The 22,125-nt window shown below is 40.2% G+C and overlaps 1 protein-coding gene across 8 annotated transcripts in view; it reads right to left on the bottom strand.

Moving 5' to 3' along the window:
- LRRC56 (leucine rich repeat containing 56) overlaps positions 1-20,528 on the bottom strand; it is a 68,697-nt gene extending 48,169 nt beyond the window's left edge. Inside the window, exons 1-4 of one of the 8 annotated variants that reach the window (XM_082058877.1) lie at positions 20,416-20,528; positions 19,496-19,526; positions 18,979-19,149; positions 10,270-10,434 (exon numbers count right to left, since the gene is read on the bottom strand). In XM_082058877.1, coding sequence (XP_081915003.1) covers positions 10,270-10,425 — 156 coding nt within the window. In that variant the 5' untranslated portion in view covers positions 10,426-10,434; positions 18,979-19,149; positions 19,496-19,526; positions 20,416-20,528. Of the gene's footprint in view, positions 1-3,150; positions 3,219-10,269; positions 10,435-18,978; positions 19,177-19,289; positions 19,437-19,495; positions 19,527-20,415 lie in introns of those variants that run through there. The other 7 variants (XM_082058879.1, XM_082058878.1, XM_082058881.1 and 4 more) reach the window with 7 other exon arrangements.
- Between the last annotated feature and the right edge of the window lie 1,597 nt (positions 20,529-22,125).

Genomic DNA, 22,125 nt, shown 5'->3' with positions numbered 1-22,125 from the left:
AGGCACTCCACTAGATACAGGCCTCCAACTGGATTCTGCCCCACTGACCACAACTCTCTGGCTTCTTTCCTTCAGTCAGTTCACAGTCCACATCACTAACCGATCATCCAGACCACACTTCCTCAGTTTAGCTATGAGAATGCTGTGGGAGACTGTGTCAAATGCCTTACTGAAATCAAGATAGACCACATCCACCACCCTGCCATCATCTGTCCACCTGGGTATGTTCTCATAAAAGTCAATGAGGTTGGTCAAGCACAACTTCCCCTTGGTGAAGCCATGCTGACTGTGCCTAATGACGCCCTTATCCTTGATATGCCTTGAAATGGCACCAAGGATAAGTTGTTCCATCACCTTTCCAGGGACAGAGGTGAGGCTGACTGGTCTATAGTTACATGGGTCCTCCTTCTTGCCCTTTTTGAAGACTGGAATAATATTTGCTTTCCTCCAGTCCTCAGGCACCTCTCTTTTTTCCCATGGCTTAGCAAAGATGATGGTAAGTGGCCCAGCAATAATTTCAACTGGCTCCCTCAGTACCCACGGGTGCATCCCATCCAGACCCATGGATTTATAGATGTCCAGATTGACTAACTGCTCCCTAACCCAGTCCTCAATCAACCGAGGCAAACTCCTCCATTGTCCTGACTTCCTCTGGGGCCTCAGCAGTACAGGCCTCCTCAGGACGGCCTCCGGCAGAGTAGACAGAGACAAAGAAGGCATTCAGTAACTCTGCTTTCTCTTTATCTTCTGTCACCAGGGCACCCACCTCATTCATCAGTGGGCCTACATTGCCTCTGGTGTTAGTTTTATCTGCCATGTATTTGAAAAAGGTCTTTCTGTTGTCCTTGACCCCTCTCGCCAGGTTTAATTCTAAGGAGGCCTTAGCTTTCCTAGTTGCCTCCCTACACCCTCTGACAACAGCCTTATATTCTTCCCAAGTGGCCAGCCCCTCCTTTCATGATCTATAAACTCTCCTCTTCCACTTGAGCTTACTCAGCAGTTCCCTGTTTAACCACGCAGGTCTCCTGCCTCCCTTCCTTGACTTTCTACGTGTCGGGATGCTCTGATCTTGAGCTTGGAAGAAGCAGTCCCTGAATGCTAACCAACTGTCTTGGGCCCCTTTACGTTCAAGTACCCTGTCCCATGGGATTTCCCCTAGCAATTGCTTGAAAAGGCCAAAGTTGGCCCTACTGAAGCCCAGGGTTGCAATTCTGCTTGGTATTCTGTTCCTGCCACATGAGATCCTGAACTCCACCACCTCATGGTCGCTGCAGCCAAGGCAGCCCTCAACCTTTACTGCTTCAACCAGACCCTCCTTGTTAGTGAGGATGAGATCCAGCAGCGCTCCTCTCTTAATTCGTTCATCTACCATTTGCATCAGGAATTTATCATCTATGCCCTGGAGGAACCTCCTGGACTAAATTAAATTGAATGTAATGAAAAGGTTACAACATTCTTTAGTTTCTTTAATAAGGGGAAAATTATTCATTAGAAGGGAATGCGTAGGACCACCTCTGTTTATGAGTTTGGGGAGAAAAAATAACCACAAGAAGAACACACAGTTCATTTTGCAAGGAAAAATGATGGTTGCGACATTTCTACTCGTCAAGTAAAATTTGTATTGTGAACAAGCTACTGCAACTTCATTCACTCTGATGGTTCTGCATCTTCTTACAAAGGCCCAAACGTAGTCTGAGTGTAACTGAGATGACAATTTCAAAGGACATGGTGTCCTGAAAAGGCTGAGCATCCCTCCTTGAGAAAGTAGCTCCCTTTGTAAGGTCTTTACTTGGACTCCTAAGAAACTGAGTTATCCAAAATCTTCAACTGCTTTTGAATAGTTTTTAAAAAATTGTGATTAAAATTATTTTTAATCTTATTTTTTTAACTGTGACTTTAAGCAGGCTGAGCCTAATAGAGTTTCTAGACTTTCTTGCCTCCCCACCGGAGTATCAGAAACAAAGGTTTAAGGTGAAAACTTGGGAGTTCCCAATGGCATCCAGCATCCAGAAATGTACTTTCTCTGCCCAGACGTAGCCACCACATAATACAGTTTTGCTCCTGCAAAGAAGGCCAGCTTAACAACTACAAATTGCTTTCTACAAGATCCCTCACTGCAAGATACATTTTGCAGTAATGTTCTTTAACAGATGACACTGTCTGTCATATAGCATGAGACTACGCGAGAAATAAGAGCTGGCTGACATCCTGCCACACAGACAAACAGATTGCTGGACTTGGACACAAGCTTATTGTTATTAAAGGAAACTTCTCCTGAAAACTACCTCCCCCCATCAAAATAGTCTTAAGAGCCTACGTGATTAGAAGACAGAATGAGAAGAGGTCTCAGAACAAGTAATAAGCTTAGGGTCATACACCTTGTCAGTAGAGTAACAGAAGGTCCTGGCACCACAAAGAGCCTTTACTTTTCTCTTTTGCTGTCTTCAAGTTCCCTACACTCTGTCCTTTCCCCTGCTGTATTCTAGACAGCCTCCTTTCATAGTTCTGCTCCTTGTTCTCTTCTTTCAAAATCCAAGCATAAAAGCTGCATAAAGTTATATTCGCTCCTCTTCTAGGGTTCACTATTCCTTTTCCTCATACCAGGGATTGCCAGTGTGCTTCTTTGCCCTCATTTTCCTCTTCCAGATCCACCATTTTTACTTTTCCCCTGTCTGAGAAATGAGCTGCTTAGTACATCCGTATATTGCACTGCAACAGCCAGAGCTGTGGCTCCACTGCTGGAAAGGATTATTGGCTTCCATGACCAGCTCTTTGAAATATAGATAGCTGCCTTGAAGCATGTGCTAATCAGACGCAACAGACTCCATGTGTTCTCGGTCCCCACTCCCTCATTCTGCTTTTCCAAGAGTCACTGTGAAAATGGCTGTCCTTCCATCTGCTGATGCTAAGCAGATGCTTTGAGAATTGAGAACTGATTGGCCATGGGATGCAAAAGCTATCGTACTACATGAGGGAAACAATAAACACTCTTGGGTTGAGGATATGAGCTTATTTAAAGGCACAAGAAGCACAGAGACCCAAGGTGTCCACTGCAAGCTAGTTAGCTAGCAAAAGGTCAGGACGGCAGTTCAAGAGAAGGTTACATAGCAAATGGTTCATGTGGAAGACAGTTAAGACACTCCTACTCACCAGACACCTTTCTTGGCATAGTGGTGCAGCTGGAAGTGTGATATGTTTCATGTGTCACAGCTAAAATTCTGGAACCAGGAATAGGGGAGATTTAGGGAAGGACGCGGAAACATTTAAAATAAAGATGAAACATATTTAGCAGGATCTCCCTTTCATGATGTTTAATTTCAAAGCACAGGAACATTCAGCAAAATTTGAAAGAAGGGATATTTAGGAAGAATTTTGCTGCTATAGGGTAGCAAACAAACAAACAAAAAATATCATGGCCAGACACACTGAAGGGATCATCAGCTTGGAAAGAGATGTCTGCCACCACAGGAGTAGAAGTGATGCTAAGGCACTTTGCATCTCTTTATTCGTAGGACCATGCCAGGCCTAGGACAGGCTCCTGCCCTAATTCAGGGGTGTCCCACTGTGGTGTCAGGTAATGACTGCCTGCCCACAGCTCAAAGGCTGTTTTGACAGCCAGGGACAGAAGGTTTCTCTGATTGTGCCCCAGGAATGTTTACAGACCGAAAGGTGCTGTGCCATCTTGAGATTGCTTTGGCTGTTTACAGCTGCTCAGATTCAATGTAGAACAGCCAAAAAGGGACCAAGGATCTGTTCTAGGCAAAGAGTTGGATATACTCAGTTATTCTACATCAGAAAGAAACCTTGGAAAAAACTAACTATAATTCCAGGCTGATTGTTGATGTCCAGAGAGGATTTTGCTTGCCACCCATCTACTGCCCAGCAAGGTAGGTGTTGGTTAGACAGAGGAGGAAGATGTTTTCTGAATAATGAAACACCAAAATCTTTCTGGCACATGATGTTCAAGAAGGCGGCCTGACAGCTTGATTCTGGGCAACAAGTATTATACTCCACCCTAAATTTGTTTATTTGAAAGTATAAATTTTCATGGTAAAGCACTGCACAGTTCTTGAAGATTAATAAATGCTAAGTAAAACAAAGATGGACAAAATTCACATTACATTTTCATACCTCCTTCAAAATAAGAGTGAAACTATTTTCTATGAGACCATGCAGAAGCTATTGGTAAACAATTTAGCCAGTATTTTAAGCAGCAGCTCCAGGATGACTCACAAACCACTCCTGTCATACAAAACGTGTGGCCAGTATCTAACTGGAGAGGAGGCACTTGTGTGGAAAGCTTTTACTCTGACTGACAAGAAGAGACAATAAGTATTCTGTAAAAAACTGCAAGAGAAAAATACTTCACTACTGGCAGAGCTTTCCAGCTGGCAGAACAGTCACCTGGGGATGCTTAGAAATCCAGTTCTGTGGATCGGTTTCTGTTAGATGGAGATTTGTTGTTGAACCAGCCAGGCCCAAAAGAATTTCAAGGCCACCTCGGAAAGCTGAAAACAGGACCTGCCGTGGGAGAGAAGCAGTTCTACAATAACAAGGCCTCAACATGACGTAAATCAACGGACCTATCAGCAGTGAGACTTCAGCGCGTGGACAGCTCGTGAACATAGATGATATCCAATCAGTGAATGCATGAATGGAGCGTGGACGCGTGATCAAAGAATAGTTGCATATATAAGGAGGCTTGTTTCTGTAATAAATGGCTCTAGCGTGATTCACATTGAATCGGAGTGCAGGGTCCTTTATTTGCTCCAACACAGTTCAAGTCCCACTTGCAGCTCTCTGTAAATTCCTTAATTGGCAAATAATATCTGTTAAATTAAAGCTGCTGTATACGACTGATTTCTTCTCTCTTCCCTAGATTTTTCACATACTCTAAAAAAGTAGATAAGCTGCTGAAGAGCATGTTGTGTGCAGCTGTCAGAGAAGCATTTCCAGCTGTGCATTTATTTTGCTGATCCTGGTTAATTTGGCTAAGACAGGAATTCCTGACTGGTGAATTTATTTTCTTTTAATACTACACCTATATGCAAATACCAGATTCATGTCCATTCATGTGTTCATTACTTTTTGCAGGCATTTTATTTCAGATTCCCAACTGGGGTATAAACTCTCTCTGCACCAAAACAAACAAACAAACAACAAAAAAAACAACACCGCAACCAATCAAAACCAAACACGTTGCTACAAGTACAACTAAATATTTATTCTAAGAAGAAAACTACTAAAATGTTAACAAGTTTTGAATGATTCTAAGTCAGGGGATTTTCAATGAAAGGGAACAGAACTTCCCTGTGGTCCCATATGCAATCTTCCTTTCAAAATGGCTACATCCTGAAGATTCCCATAATTACAACATTTGGCTGTATTTCCCTACTTTCTGCATATAAACACATTCTTCTCTCAGCTCAGCTGAAGAGATTAGCTAGGCATTCAATCTGTGATAAAGATCTTAGACGAGGGCAATAATTATGACATTTAATGGTGGTGGATGCGTTAGTTAAAATGTCTTTAGTCTCATATGGAAGCATCCAAGTAATGCAAATGGATCTACATGGACAGGCCCTTGCCTAGTCTTGCCACGTCCAGTTCAGCTCCCCACTGACCCATACATATTGGGGCTTCACAGTACTTACACCTTCTCTTTTTAAACCAGTATCAAGGGTCTGGTGCTGCAAGATGCTGGGAGACCTCCTAACTACCGTAAACTTCAAAGGGCACGTGGGGTATCAGAAAACGTATGGGAGTTTGCTGATCTCCCAGAAATAGCCTGTATCACTTCTGTAAGAGGAGACCAACTCAGTTTTAACTATGCCCTGAATTAACACAGAGGGCAGGAGAGGACAGGATAGTAGATATTCTTAAAACTAATTTAAAGCAAACATTGATGTAAAGATTTACTTTCCCTCACATAGATATAAAAAAGCCATACCACAACAATAATTTTTTCTATCTAGCAATTAGGTGCATAATAAGTAGCTACAATCATTGCGCAGTGTTGTCACTGAATATGTAAAACTCAAGACTGTAATCTGCCACTTTATGTTAGCTAAGCAGCTATGACTATATGCAAATGAAAATATGTTTTTTTTCATTAAAGGCATGCACATGTGTGTGTATGCATGTAAATATAAAGATTTCTGATGTGACAATTTGAATGTAAAACATCAGATGCCTAAGTAGCAAGATGAACACTAGTGTAAGAACTGTAAGCCTTCACTGTAGCAAAGGCATCAGTGTTAGGAAAATAACATAAAAAAGGAAAGTTTTGAAAGTAAATGAGGCTTTGTAATTTTTTTCCTGTTCACAGTATTATGTTTACTATTATCTGCTACCTTGAGCAATTTGATTTAACTTTGAAACTAGCTGTGCTTTGAGCAGAAGAGGGAACTGGAAGACCTCCAGAGGTCATTTCAAACCTTTCTTTTTAATTATTAATTTTTAAACAGTTGTATAATCCTAATGAAGGATTCAGCAAATACAAATTCAGTCAGTTACTTCCATCTCCTTGATTCCACTTAATTTATCAAGATTCTGCACTTGCTTCCTTGATTTCCACTTGTGGGTTTGTTTTTGGTGTTTTTTTGGTTTGCTTGGTTGGTTTGTTTGTTTGTTTTTCCCCTCAAATCCATTTAGCTTACAACTGAGAGGAAGCCTTCCTGCCAAGGAAAAAAGGAAATGATTGAGTCATTTCAGCAAGAAGCCAATCTGTTGTTCCAGGACCCTCCAGGATTTTCTTCTCCCCATGAGGATGAGTGCATACTATGTGAAACACACTCTAAGCTCCTGAGCAACAAAACTAAACACCACTTCTGAACACATGTTCCTAAGTTTAGAAAACATGATTAATTGGAGCAGGATCAATAAATAGTGAAATAAGAATACTTTCTTTCCTCTGAAGATCAGACACAAATGTGACTAGTTTTGAAAATGTGACAATATCTGGAAGACATTTGATCTTGTAAAATGAGTTTATGCTGAAAAGTGAAGTGCTTCTTGTAGAAGTCAGGAAAACATCCTTTGCAAATGGTGGTGAGGGGAAGTGTGTTAATAGAACAAAATAAAAATCTGATTCAAGACAGGTGGACTCCTTAACTTGTGTTCCTCTACACTTCAGTGAGAAATCTGCGCCACAGCGCTAATCAAGTTAAAAATTAATTGCAATGTATTTCCCATTAATAGCCAGTTTTCAGAACAAAATAAGAATGTGGAATTTGCTCACCTTGGTATTCTACAACATACAACAACAACATGTAAGCACACGCAAGTACAGGCAGAGCAGGGAGCTGGAAATAATAGGACAGGTACAAATAGAAAAGCAAGAATGCCTATTCACACAGATGAAGATTAAAGAGTACAACAGAAAACTGAACATTGATACTAGCAGAAAGAATAAAAAAAAATCCAATTATACCAATCCTTACATCAAAAGCTTTTGACCTGTAGCTTGGATGAAGACTACTCAAATATAAAATACATGTCATTGCCACAAGAGAGATGGCAGCGACCAGAAACTACAGAAGATGTGATTAACGTAACAGGGATATGCAATCACACAGAATTTCAAAGTGAAACAAGGCCATGAAAGACCATAAACCCTCTAGTGAGCTAGCATAAGATTTAAGTGAGGTGAGGTGAGGATCTGCTATGGAGAGGAAGACAATGCATAAGCAACTAGTGGTTTTGTAGAGGTTGTCTTATGTGCTATGGGGTCCGAGGAGGAAACAAACAAACAAAAACACAACAACAACAACAAAATTTAAGACAAACTTTTCTCTCTTTGGAGGAAAACAACTCAGTAACCGGAAAAAAAAAAAAAAAAAAAAAAAGAAGGAATACAAGCATTACACCTTTTAGACAGTCCTTAACAACGAGGACTGCTAATGTTTTCACTACTAAATAGAGAGCTATCCCCCTGGAAAAAGGACAAAATAAACAAAATGTGCAGGTACAGACAAGGCTATGGGCTGCAACCCAAGGTGCCCAGTCTTCAGAGATTCTGCACAAGCTAGACCTTCCACAGCCTCCCCTGGTGCAAGACAGCACATTGCAAGGGCAAAGAATAAAGCTGAGTATATATCTCAGAACAAAAACCTTCCTCAGGAATCTCCATCAGGTGTACAGAAAACTGCCTATGCAACACTGCAAAACTGGAGCTATGCCCTTAATTGAATGGAAAATAATTTACTGAGCATGTATTTAAAAAAATCTATTAGTTTCCTTCTCAGAGCACTTCAGTGAATACAATCAATAACTCCTAAAATATTCACAACTAGAAGACAATCAAGAATATATTGCAAATGTATTGATTTAAGCAAAACAACCTTTCAAACAATTTGGTTATCAATGGCATATGGTTCCTTAAAAAAACTTGCATGTAAAAACTTGTTTCAGGCTAGAAGTTTCAACAGTGTCTCTATTTTTACATTTGCAAATTCAAAAGAAGTAAATTTATGGAAGGAACGGTTTCCATTTGATGAACATAAAGGTCAAAGAATAAGCAGATTGGATATGTTAATAAAACAAGCTATAAACATTGTTTATGTTTCCTTGACAATGTCACATAATTTTTGCTCTAAGCAGGAAATATCCAAGCTATGCTAACACAAACGTTGGGTTCCAGGGCCAAGAAATAACTGTCTACAGAAAAATTAGTAGGACAGTATGCATCCATTTAAAGGAGTCTTTGAAATGGAATTCCTTGCAAGGGGGTTTTCCCCTTTTTAAAAATAGCCTGGAATTGTGAGAGAATATAACTTCTGATCTGTACTTAGAAAAAAAAAAAAAAAAAAAAAAATAGAAAAAGAACTGCAACTTAATGGGATGTGGACAATATTGCCTTACATACACTTTTGTGCTTACAATTTACTGTGAACGAAAAGCAGCACACCTTCAGAAAGAGAAGAATTTCATGCTAACGAAATAACTTCCTAAGGGTTTAATTCAGATTTTCTTGAAGTCAGAAGGCAGCTGTTTTGATTACTCCAATGGGCCTTGGTTCATGCCCTAAGAAAACAGACTAATCTGAGAGCTTTCCATTGGATTTATACATGTGTAAGACAGAAACACATTAAACTGGTCAAACTCTATGCCTAATTTTTAAAAAGGAACAAGAAGTTGTGAGAGCCTTACATGAGCCCAAAGAAAGTGAGTGGCATAGATCATAACATATATATAATTTTTCTCCAGAAAGCTTAAAATATACACTCTGCAGAAGCTGATGTTTGGAGATGCAAACATCTTATGACGCTAAAAGACTTAGCTGCTAAGGAAAGAGTAGCTCTGAGAACAATTTTCTGTATAATCTACAGGGTGCAGTCAAAATTGTGACTGGTATATAGTTAGGGAGTGGCATAAACCTGCAGCTGGAATTTGCCCCCTGCAAAAGCCAGTGTCTCTCCACCATGCACAGAGTAATACAGACACCGCAATCACCACCCTGCCCGCTGGCAGCATCTGAAACACAGCCTTGGACCCATCTTGAACTAATTTCTATCCAGCTCTGCAACACTGAAAGCTGTAGCTTCTCTCCTAAACTTCTCCTCTCAGCTCTTGCTTCCTTTGGCAGGTAGAAGTGAAGGTATTTTCTCAGCTCCTACATGTCCCAAAGGATTTCACCATTGATTAGCCTTGAGCAAATACATCACAATATGCAACCAATTATTCCTTCATCAGACAGTTCAGCGTGTTACTCTCTTTCAACAGGCTGCGTGCCACAGTATTTTCCATTGGTCAAAGAGGAACATGGCTTTCAAATGTGTCTTGAAATTTCACACACTGACATATAGAGAAAGTACTTACAGCACCTGCAGAATTTTGTAATTGGCTTCTTAGTAGGACAGAAGATTCCACTAATTCAGAAGAGTTGTGCTTTAAAGTTACGTTTTCAATCTCTATTACAAGGTTAATGTAAAAACCTTTTTCTAATGCTCAGATTCAAGGCACTTCAGATGGCATTAATGAGATCCGTTTAAATAATTATACTACCTGTACTTTTCTTCATGGTGCTTCAAGAAAGCTGGCAATAAAGATAGCAACATTCATGCTGGGAATGTTTTTGATATGAAACAAGGTGAGAGGTGGACAAACATTTGATCAGTTTCCATAATAGAGAATCTACTTTATGCAGAAATCCAACTGTCAGATATGCAACAATCTGCAGTCATTACAAGAGCAGCTGGAAGGTTAATACAGCTCTGCATATGCCAGTTTGCTTCTTCTACTTCATTAATAAGTTGGATGTCTACTCACCAGTTTACTGGGTGAAAGGTATTCATCCATAAGTAGCTCTTCGTCACCTTTAATCAGTGGACTGGGATTTAGGTTGCCACGCCAACTCAAATCAGTCACCCGGACTGCAGTTGTGGCTGGACAAGAAACTCTGCCAGGATTCCACCTCAGGTCCATCTCAATATGCTTTGAATAAAAGGATAACAAGCAGTCTGATTTTTTTCCTTGTATTTATTATTTTCCTTTTAGCAGAATCTATTTTGACTCCCATTGCAAGTGAACAAGTGCCTATGGAGATACAGGTATCTCTAATCAGAAAGAACCCAAAGCAATGCATCACATAACATATATTCTTCCTTTTTGTCACCCTCAAGAGTTATCACAGATTCATGGAATAGTTTGGGTTGGAAGGGACCTTCAAAGATCTCCTAGTCCAACCCCCTGCAATGAGCAGGGACATCTTCAACGTCTGGCCTTGAATGTCTCCAGGGATTCCAAAGCTATTACTTTTACAGAAATATTAACACTTAACTTTGAAACATAAGAATAAGTGTATGTACACTCATTGGAGTCAAAAAATAAGCTGCTGTACCCAAAGGGCACAAGCATTACTATGATTTATACAGCTACTGGTACTTGGCAGCAATAAAGCTGGTGACATTGCTGTAACAGAAGGCTAGACTAGAGAAAAGCCTTCTTGTTCTGCTGAAGGGACACCTGCAGTTTTTCTCTGTTCTCCACTGTGAAGCAATGCTTATTCTTAGTGCTGGAAAAGCAATTAAATAATCAAGCTAATCATAACTGGCTGACAAGGATTCAGTGGTGGCCAAGATCCGAGAATTACCACTTCCTTCCCCCTCATGTTAATAAACAGTTAAACACAGGAGTGATTTTTGTCAGGAAAAACAGAAGTTCTGACTGCTCAGCTAGCCACCTCTACTTGAGAGAACCAACCAGTTAATTGGTCAGAAAGGTTTACGCCAGAGACAGTCCTGTCAGAAGTCTTCATCTTCCTCTAACTATTACTATCCAGTCAGAAGTCTTAATCTCTGCACTAGCAAAAGAAATTCTAAAGACTCTGTACTGTCATAAAAAATAGCAGCCCTTATCTGAAGAAAAACAACAAAAAATTAACAATCCACCAAACCTCTCTCTGCAGATCTCCTTGCACTAGGAAGAAAGGAACCAAAACCTCACACTTCTAAGTGCTCCTTCCACATGCTTATCAGGGGAGAAGCAACCCACAGAAAGCAAAAACTATTTTCCCAGATCACTCCATGTACCTGGCAAGCATTCCTAGAGAAGCTGCTTTCTCAAACGTGCTACATTTGAGCCACAACAGTGTTCAATGCTTAACAGACATATTCATGAACAAATTCTTCAGTGACACATTGCTCCCTTCAATCTTTCTTAATATCTTATAAAAAAACCACCATAAAGTGAATAGAGCAGTGACATTAGCAGCTTCTAAAACTTCAGCATGCTCATAGTCATATAAGGACAATTATCATACTTCTGCCCATTAAAAGGGAAAAGTGACCTCAGAAACACTGTGTGTTTTTGGAAGAAAAACTACAGCCTGTAAATTTCTATTATTTGTTTATTTTTCCAAAGAAGTATAAAATTTCTCAGGTTTTTTTTCCTTTACTTTCTTTAGAGCAGGTCAGTATGATTTTGTCAGTAGGCTGAGTTGCAACAGTCGTCAGTGGTCCAAGGAAATTCAGGAATTTTATGTGATAGGAAGGTCTTCTGGTGTTGTCTTTATTTTCCCAAGAAAGAATTTTTTTTGTCAATAAATGGCTTGGATTAGAGTATGTGCCATATAAGTGCTGGAATACTTTGATAGTTGCACAAGAGCTGTGTTGGATCACGTGCAGGAACTGGTGGTTCCTTTTAGTTCAAACAAGGATCATTATTACCCAGAGATAATCCTGTATGTTATTGGAGCCAAGTGGAACAATAATCAGAAATCACTGATGTAATATGTGAGCGCGAAACATAATGAGATAATAGGAGGACTGCGTAGATTTGGGCTGTAAACAGTTAATACACGTGCATAAAACAAATTATTGCTTTTTTTCTTCAGTCCACCACTATTACATTTCAGAATATCCTCCAATCTTTGAAATATGTGTTGATACAGCACTTACTTAAGGTTTGACAAAGAGATCAATTTGTGGCTTAATATCTGAAGTAACACTTCAAATTCTATACTTCCTGTTATTGATTAGCTGCTTGTAATCATCATAACATTGGATTAGTGAGAAGAAAAGTATTTTCATTACAAATTGTCTGGGATCAAATTGAGTTATTGTCAGCAAACAAAACTATTTTTTACATGCTTCCTTCACTTCAAAACTTTCTTCAGAGAAGAAAGAATCTTCTCCTGAACATGGATCAAAATAACATCTTCAAAATGAGGAATAGAGAAAAGCCAGAAGTGCAGAAATCCTAGTGGTGAGGAACCTTTTTTTTTAAAAAAAAAAAAAAATCCATAAACCTCCGAAATCTCCAGCACCATTAGGAGCAAGAAGGGGACCTGGCACAACACTTGCACCCATACAGATACATACAGATACAGGAGTCAGATCACTCATTTCCATCAGGTCCACCTGAATTTCTAAGACAGGTAAAATCATTCCAGTAAACTGACCTCACCCACTCATTTAAAATACTAAAAAGCAAACGAGAAATCTATGGCTCTGTCAAATGCACCGGACAAGCAATCAATAACCTAAACTAGCATTAACCTCAGTGGGACAGTTTACAAGGACTGGAAAAACTTCACTGTCATTAAAGAGGTCTGAGAAATCACAAACCTGAAGATTATTCCACAGAGAAAATTATCATATTGGTTATATGTTGGATCTATATGCTGAATGGTAATGCAGATAATTCCTACAAGAATTTGCAGGACCAACAATAATGGAAGCTAACACAGCTAACACAAACCTTCAGTGAATTCAATGGGAAAGAAAAGCAACACCAGTAAGCAGATGAGGGTATCAGGGAAAGAGAAAATGGCTGAAAAAAAAAAAAAAAAAATAGAGTTTTGTCCTGCATGTGAACATTGAGAAGCATAGAAGAATGAAAGAAATCAATGAGTTACTTTCTGCAGGATTTGCATCATAGGTCTTGACTTGGCAGGCTTTTACACATGTGAATAACTAGAAGCAGATAACCAGTGAGAGCAAGAGAAATCAATGACCAGAACAGTGAGACGAAAGATTTTGAATTCTATCAACAGTTAATCTGCCAACTTTCCCCACTGCTGCCATGCTCCTGCCCAAAATAAGCATGATGATGGCAAGCTATTCAATTAACAGGCATGTGGTAAAAGTTCATTAAAAACTGCATGACATTTTTAACATATATATGGGTAATACAGCTAATAAATATAATTATTAAAATTCAGCAACCCTTGGAACAACATGTTATTCAAAATCCCTGTAGAATTCTGTAATTCGCTCAACGGAAATTGGCAGAGTATTGTTATTTGATGTTCTTAGGGTCCAACAAACTGATAAAACTCCAAGGTTTGATTTTCCTGCTACAAGATTTACCACAGAGTCAATGACAGGATCATGTATTCTTCATTAAATGTATATCAGTATGAATTTCAAATACATTAATTCCCAGAAATGTTTGATTCCATATTAATTATGGCTTAAGTCTGAGAAAGACCCTTTAAATTGTGTGACTAGGCATGATAATTTCTTATACAGCCTTCAAGACACTACCTAAAGAGCTTGGCCAAGCAAGTAGACTACCATTTAAAAATTAGAAAAGCCCAAACTGCAGTAATCAATCCAGATTTGCTCTAGGAAAGACATATAACTCTATATATTAACATCCCATGCAAAACTGAATCTTTACTCCCGCAGGCCACCTTCTCGACCAGGATCCTCTCCTGCTCTGTGGTTACCCATGCCTTCTAAAACCTCCATTGCGTGGGGAGGAGTGCCATTTCAGGTAGGATACTGAAATGTGTACACTCTTATCTTTACGTCACCAGTCTACAAATTCTCCAGAAAAAAAAAAAAAAAACAACAAAAACAAACATTAGAGAACCATTGTGCTCTCTATCCCTTCATGACAGGAAGCTTGCACTGCAGATTTCAATTTTTCTTGCCCTGCATAATGTAATTTTTGTCTAATCCAGAATCACAAATTACAGTAGTGCTCGTGCTGTTACCGCTGCTGCAGAAGGAAAACAAAGAATTCCGTGTTTACTAAGGATTTGAAAAAAAGGTTTGGTTTATAAGTCTCAAGGGAACTATAAGTGCCCCTTTAAGCCTGATTTTGTGCAAGTGCACGACAGATAACCTCTTCTGAAAAATAACTATTTGGGCAGCTGGAATTTACTATGAAGTCATCAGGAAACTACTGTTACAATAATCCACCCCTAATGGCAAGAACAGTTCCTGCTACATTTATTCAATATAAAGCATCCTGTAACAGACCACTCTATTTCAGCAGGTGCAAATTCTAAAAAGTTGGAAAATAAAACATCCAACCTGATATTAATGGGAATCTATTTTTTCATACATGATTAAATGATCTTGTTTCAATCTTCTGTTTTTCTTAAGCAAAAGGAGGTAACAACTACTTCAGTAATGCTACTTTAATATCAAGGGATCATAAAGAACATTCATAAATATTCCACTTGTGTGCCCCACTAAAGAAAAAAAGCTGTCACGGGAATACTGAATTATCAAGATATCGATATCCTGTTTAATATAATTAAAATTCACTGGCTGCAACTACATTGAAAGACTAAAACGCTTACAACAATGATTTTGTTTAACTGTTCAGCCAATTTGAACCCTTGCTTCAAGCACTCAAATTTGCACATATAGCAAGTGTACTGATTTGCCTTATTGTCTACCTTCCTTATTTATGGTTTTACAATCTGTAAGAGTGCCTGATGGTCCTTTGGTATTACACATACATCCTGCTCTACAGTTGCCATGACCACGGTAAGTAAGCCTCAGGATCTGTGTCCCATGCAGCTTTCAGGAAAAGTTCTTGGGAGCTTTATGGACTTTGTATTACCCTCATGCACAGAGTACAAACTGTGCTGTCGTCCAAAGCAGCAGGGATCCCAGGAAAAAAAATGCATGCTACAAACCCAGACTAGGTTTGAGCCAACACCCTTGAGATAAAAGGTGTTTCAAAAACCATAGCAGTAATAAATAAAAGGGTAATGCATTTAAATGCCACCCCTTTCTCCTTTATATACAGGGTGTTTCAAAATGATGGACCCAATTTCAAAGCAGTATGCCTCTCAAACAGGGTCCATCTTTTTGAAACACCCTGTATTGTGGTGGCTTAACCCTAGCTGGCAAACAAGCCTCACGCAGCTGCTCGCTCATCTTCCCCTCCACAGTGGGATGGGAGAGAGAATTGAAAATAACTTCTGGGTTGAGATAAAAACAGGATAGCAAAGGAAGAGATGATATGTAACAACAACAACAACAGCAGCAGCAGCAGCAACAGCAACAACAACAGAATATAGAAAGCAAGTGTTGTACAATGCACTTGCTCACCACCCGCTGACCGATGCTCAGCCCATACCTGAACAGCAATGCGCCTGGCCAGATTTCCCCCCCCTGCTTATATGCTGAGCATGATGTCATATGGTATGGAATACCCCTTTGGTCAGTTTAGGTCAGCTGTCCTGGCTGCGTCCCCTACCAGCTTCTTGTGCACTCCCCACCTTCTCATTTTCAGGCCAGTAAGAGAAGCTGAAAAGTCCTTGACCGCTTAGCAATGAACTAAAACATCAGTGTGTTATCAACATCATTCTTATTCTAAATCCAAAACACAGAACCATATCAACTACTAGGAAGAAAATTAACTCTATCCCAGATGAAACCAGGACATATATCTACAAATTGCATGTATTAAAAAGCAGGATATATAATACTTTCCCAAATTCTGCTGAGGAGGTTGCATGGTGATGAGAAATTTTTTGTCACGTGCTGGAAATTCCTCTAAATTAAATCATTCTGGAGCTAGTTTGTCAAATGTCCTGATAGAAGGATAAAAAGCAGGTTGCTCTTTGTTATATGTTGTATTATGTGTCAAAGAAACAATAAACCGAAGTCCAATCAATTGTTTTGTTTTTTAAGGTCCTGTGGTAGAAGGAGATTGGTGGCAATTTCTGTCTGGCTACAAACATTCATTGATGGCCACTACAGTGTAAGTCTACAGACAGTGGCTATGAATGAGCATGGATTACCTAAATCCTTAACTGAAACTGCAAAATGCTACAGATTGATAATTTTTTTCCTTATATATGTGAACTTCCTGCTGAAAGAAAATGTTTCAAGAGGCATTTCTGTAGTCTGTCCCCACTCCTCTCTACAATCAGCCTAAGAAAAGTAAAGCAGGGGTTAGGATGTGGGGGTGGCTGGTGGATAACAGGGGTTATGGAAAAACAGAGCTCCAGGGTGCCTAAACCTTCACTGCCAGAAGGCTGCCAAACGATCTTATGATCATTTCAGTTAATGGAGGAGCTAAGAATAATTCCCTCACCATTTTAACTCTAGTAAGGTAGACAGAGATCAGGAAGCTGCATTTGGCTCTTCGTGGCCACAAGTTTTTATCCAACAGTGTCTAGATATTAATAAGAAGGAAACAAGGCTGCTCTATTCAAAATCCTCCTGTCCTTATGTAGAGGTCCTGTCATGGATAGCTAATGCCAAGGTACACAAGAACCAACATATCTGTGCTTGTCACACACACAGATCCTGCCTTTAATGTAGATGCCACTGGAGCAGAAGATTGGGGAAAATAATTAGTTTCAGCAATTCTAACATAATTTCAGCTTTTTTAAAAATTTCAAGTATTCAACTATAATGTTATTCTTTTCAACTATTCCCAAGGTAGAGATACTAATTTAAACCACGGCACCAGATTAATGAAGTCTTTTGTCAGGAAATGCTTAATATCCTTCTTTTTAGGCCTTATCTCCAATATCCCATTCTTACTTCAGAAGACAGATGTACAGGTAAGTGCATCCAGCCAGGCTGAATTAAAATTTTATATCATGTTTAATACTCCACAGGTTATCTTAATAACTATTGGATATTCTGCTAACCTTCAAAGGACAATAACACAAAAAATTAGTTTTTCTAAAAAATATCAGACACGTCACACTTATTTACCCTCTTTGCATTCAAAAGGCCTAACTCAGCAATTACTTAAATTGCAACTGCTAAGCATGTTAGTGGACACACAGAGGAAGGACACAGACAAAGCAAGGTTTTGCAGAATCAGTGTCTTTTTAGGATCAACAGATACAGTCAGGAAAACAAGACAAGCTTTAGGACACAGAAAACCCGCTTTGTGTTGTGAACACATACACAGGCATGTCGCAAGAAGAGCCAGAGGCCACAAATACATTTGTAAAGAGCAAGTTTTACAATACTGGGGGATCTCCAAAGTGGCACCTAAGTTCCCATGCAGAGGTGACACCAGTGGGGACGCAGGTGCTGGTAAGTTCAGCCCTGGTAGAAGATCACTGGGCCTGCTGAGCTTGCCTGTATTTCAAGGCTTCAGGCAGGCGCAGCCTCCCACTCTTTCTCAAAACAAAGCAGGAATCTCAGACATAGTGATAAGGTGCCTAGAGTTTCTCACAGGCCTATGTTATCTAGCACAGCACACAAGGTCAGTAAGACAACTAGCATGATGTGCTTTTTCTACAGACAGCTGCAAGTCACTTGAACATATTTACATTTAACCAACCTCCTCGCTAATCTTCTGCTACATTCCCATACAGTGTCATGGGCACTTATCCATATTTTCCAAGCTCAAAGAGGAAAATAACTCAGCACCATGGTTTCAGGTCCAAATCCTGAAAAGACTCATTCACATGAACAACTTCACACAGAGCGAATAGGGGAAAGACCCAAGTACAAAGCTGTATTGGGCTACCGCAACATAAAAGCATCTACCAGTATAATTTAAAGTATTAACAAATACTGGCAGTATATTTAACATCTGGAAAAAGAATCAATACTATTTCAGCACACAGCCTGCAATGTATATATTTAAAAAGCAGCATGATTAAATCATATTTTAGGGGAGAATAAAAAAAAAATAAAAATTAGTGACTCAGAGTTAATTCATCACCCAAGTAATAATCATCTCCCTGAGTTAGTGCTTGTGGGTGAGGCCTTTGGACATACTCTGTTATAAGTGTAAATGAATAAACTGATTTGTCAATGGTTTTGCTCAACTGGTGGTCACACTGCACAAAAGGTTTAAGATTGATTTTCTTTAAGTGATGATTCAAAATTTTACCCACTTTAAAAAAATATCATATACAAGGCAGTGTCAATTGTTGCAAAGACGGGACAATACAAAAAAATGTTCCCTCTCTCACTGCAAACTTAGTTTTGCTTTAGTGTTGCCTTTATTGTCCTTCCCTGTCACATGTAAAACCTTCTCACCCTGCACAAATACTGCTTTTAACCTAGCATTGCTGTCTTTATCTGGGACTTAAGGCAACACATTCCTGTCCCCAAACAAAACCTGTTAATGACAGCAACTCTGAGATCTGACATGCGTGAAGTCTGCATGTATAACTCAAGTTATTTCAGACAAATTCAAATCAGACAAAATAACACAGAGCAGAGAAATAAAATGAAATGAAATGGGAGAGTAAGCTAAAAAAAAGTTCTAAAACATTTTCAGTCTTTTGTATAAGTTAAATTATTTTACCTTTTTTTTGTTGTTGTTTTTTTTTTTTTTCCCCAGTGCCAGTACTGTTATGGGTCTTTAGTTTCCCATCCCTCTCCTAACAGAGATTTTCATTTACTAGTCACAGCCATTCATCACATATCTTGAAGGATGCAGATGCTCATAATGCAATTTCTTCGATTGCTCCATACCCTGCTAAAACAGCAGTAAGAACACAATCTTCAAGAGAAAAAACAGACAAATGAAAAAAAACCCCAGCAAAAACATAAAACAAAACCCACAAACCCAGAGACTCTGAGCATTCCACAATTAATAATAAAAAAATACTTTACCTACTGTAACAGAAGTCCATGCTCAATAAGTCTTAAAAGTATAATAGGACAGGAAGCAGTACAGCTTAGAAGAGCTTAATGAAAGTGTAACTGAAAATAATTTCCCAAGGAGATAATGAGAAAGTGAAGGATTTGGTACAGAAGAATCTACATATTTGAAAAAAAAAAAAAAAAAAAAGTTAGTTACTGAATAATTATTTACTCACTCATTTCCTAGGCTGTAGGTGTAAGTTGAATCTGCATTAAGAGAAAACATCACCATCAGGCTCAGACAAGGTAAAAGGCTGAAGTCAACATTTACTACATTTTCACTGTATCACTCATCAGAAAAACTTGCTTTGTAAAGCAGTCAGAATGCAAAATAATAGGCAGGAACATTTATATCAGGAAACAATGACTACAGAAGATGGGTGCAGAGCCAGGAAAGCACAGGCCTCACAGATAGGCCAAAGGGAGAGTTTAACTAACTAGTTAGTTAAACTAATTAGTTTGCTAAAAATTATGGGCAAGCATTGTGAGTCTCTTACTGATAGTGGGTTCACCTCCAAACCATTCTCCGTACCACAAAGGGGCCTAAAGTAGGACAGACCCCTTTCTCCAAGAAGCTGAGCAAAGCTTAAAGGCTATAAACCTGGCATTGGCAAGTCTCTTCAGTTATTCAAGAGAAGCTGAGGAGATGCTGTGTAGGGGTCACATTTTCTCAACACAGAATACCCAAGGACACTTCTACAACTCGCAAGTGCCTGTGACTACTTATTCAACAGCACTTTTCTCCTCAGAGCTCCACCAAAGCACACGATTTAAACACACCATTTAACTTACTAGATTAATTATCAACAACATAAACAGAGACCATCTGTGTTTCCATCTCCAAATAGGTCTTGCTACCACAATGCACACTCTTGGGGTCCTCAAGCCCTGGGACGTGTTATCCGTCTACCACACCAGTCCACGTGGCCACCACAAAGGCCTTTTTTTAAAGGCCCTTGAACTTACTGTGCAAATAGCGGGTAACAAAGGGGAAATCACCCCTTACTCCAGCTCGCACACCAGCCACACACACAAAGCCCTCCCACGGCCCCTCCCCGCGAGCCTGACTGCTGGGCTGGGGGCGGCTTCCTCCTACCTGCCGGCCGGGCTGGGCCGGGGAACTACGCGGGGCCCGCCCGCCGCCCGGCAACGTCAACCGCCACCGCGCGGCCTCGGCACCGGCACCGGCGCTCGCGGCTCCGCCTCCGGCGCTCCGCCCGCTCCCGCGGCCCCGCCCTTTCCCGCGGCCGCCCGTCCCGCCGGGAGAGCAGCGCGAACAGTCGGAGACGCGTTCCGCAGTGTGCTGTGGTTGCTAAGGAGAGACGCAGCCTCCCCGCTGCCTGGGCGCAGAGGAAGAGAGTTTGGGGGTCCTTCGGAGGCAAGATTGGATCCTGGCTGTAAAGAGCAGAGAAGGATGCTTGCGGGGGAAGCGTGGAAATGTAAACAGCAGGAGCAAAGTGAGGAAGGCAGGGCTGGACACGGTGCTGAGGACAGGAACCCGACGGAAATGCAGCAGGGCCCTGCATGGGATTTGAGCCGCTGAAGGAGTCGGGGTGACAGTAGGAGGCGGGTTGAGGGCATCTCCGTTCCAAACAGCATCTCAAACCTTCTTTGTGGGCTGACAGATAACTAATAATACCATCATGCGAGAAGGTGATTGCACACCCCTGCATTTAGCCTGCATACAGGGAACGGCCTCCCTGAGGCAATCACTCCATTACCTCAAGTGGTAAGTGGCTGTGTTGAGGACTGAAAAGGATGACTTGTGACACGTAACAGGGCTGGTTTCACCAAATCATTTTACATTTAAAAAACAAACAAAAATACTAAATTACTAAATTTCCAGACCAGAGCAATCAAAAGATTAGACACAGCAGAATGAAATTTGTCATAATCTGGACCCAATAGATGTGGTTCAGCTTTTTTTGGAGACACAATCAGACATTTCTGTTGATGCAAGAGTGCAACTTTGGTGCAGTTCTGTAAGCAGCAATGTTCTATTCTTTCCCCATTCACCACCTCCCGGTTGGAGATTGCCATGGCATCATCCTATTCTTTTTTCACTATTCAACCACAATATGAATAAAGAATACTTACTAATTTCAGGGCTGGGGGGGTGGTGTGGAATTTTCTGGGACATCAGAAAATCACATTGCCATCAGTGCCAAGTGTGCACCCAGGGCACAGACAGGCTAATGTACAGGATTAACTTCCTATGGTTTAATGAGTTACTGTGCATCTGGAGAGCCATTTTAACTGACCATGTTAATAGCCCTTCCACTCTCCCAACCAAACATGTTTGCTTTCCTGTAATGTGATTTATTTTAAAAAAGCAAGGGACTAAAGCACAATGCAGTCTGTTTTCACAGCTCCACTGAGAGGCAGGAATTCATTAAACCAGGTTAATTTAATCATCCAGACTCATCTGTCCATAAATTAAATTTGCCTGTTTGAACACATGCATTACTTGATCTTTTAGACTTATCACCACATAATTATTCAGAACATTGCTTTTGCCATTCTCACTCACACTTAGGAGAAATCCACATTTCCACACTTTAGATACAGGATTCATAAAACAAGCACATAGGAAAATGTGATCACACTCTCAGTGGCCCCACATGAAAAGCCTGCTTTTTTAGGGGCTTACTTTCAGGGTGGTACTTTATGTTTTCTTGGGAGCAGCCCTTAGCAATGTTTCTCTTGAGGGCAGAAAGGTAGGAGGTCCAGAGTCCTGCCTGCCATTTAGGCTGGCGTTTTGAATACCCTACTGGCACACACTCACACCTTCAGTATATGCTGTACC

This window comes from Streptopelia decaocto (assembly GCF_964273445.1).
Source record: "Streptopelia decaocto genome assembly, chromosome: 7".
NCBI lineage: Eukaryota > Metazoa > Chordata > Aves > Columbiformes > Columbidae > Streptopelia > Streptopelia decaocto.
The sequence above is the reverse complement of the archived record's forward strand: the minus strand, read 5'-3'. Positions and strand labels throughout refer to the sequence as shown.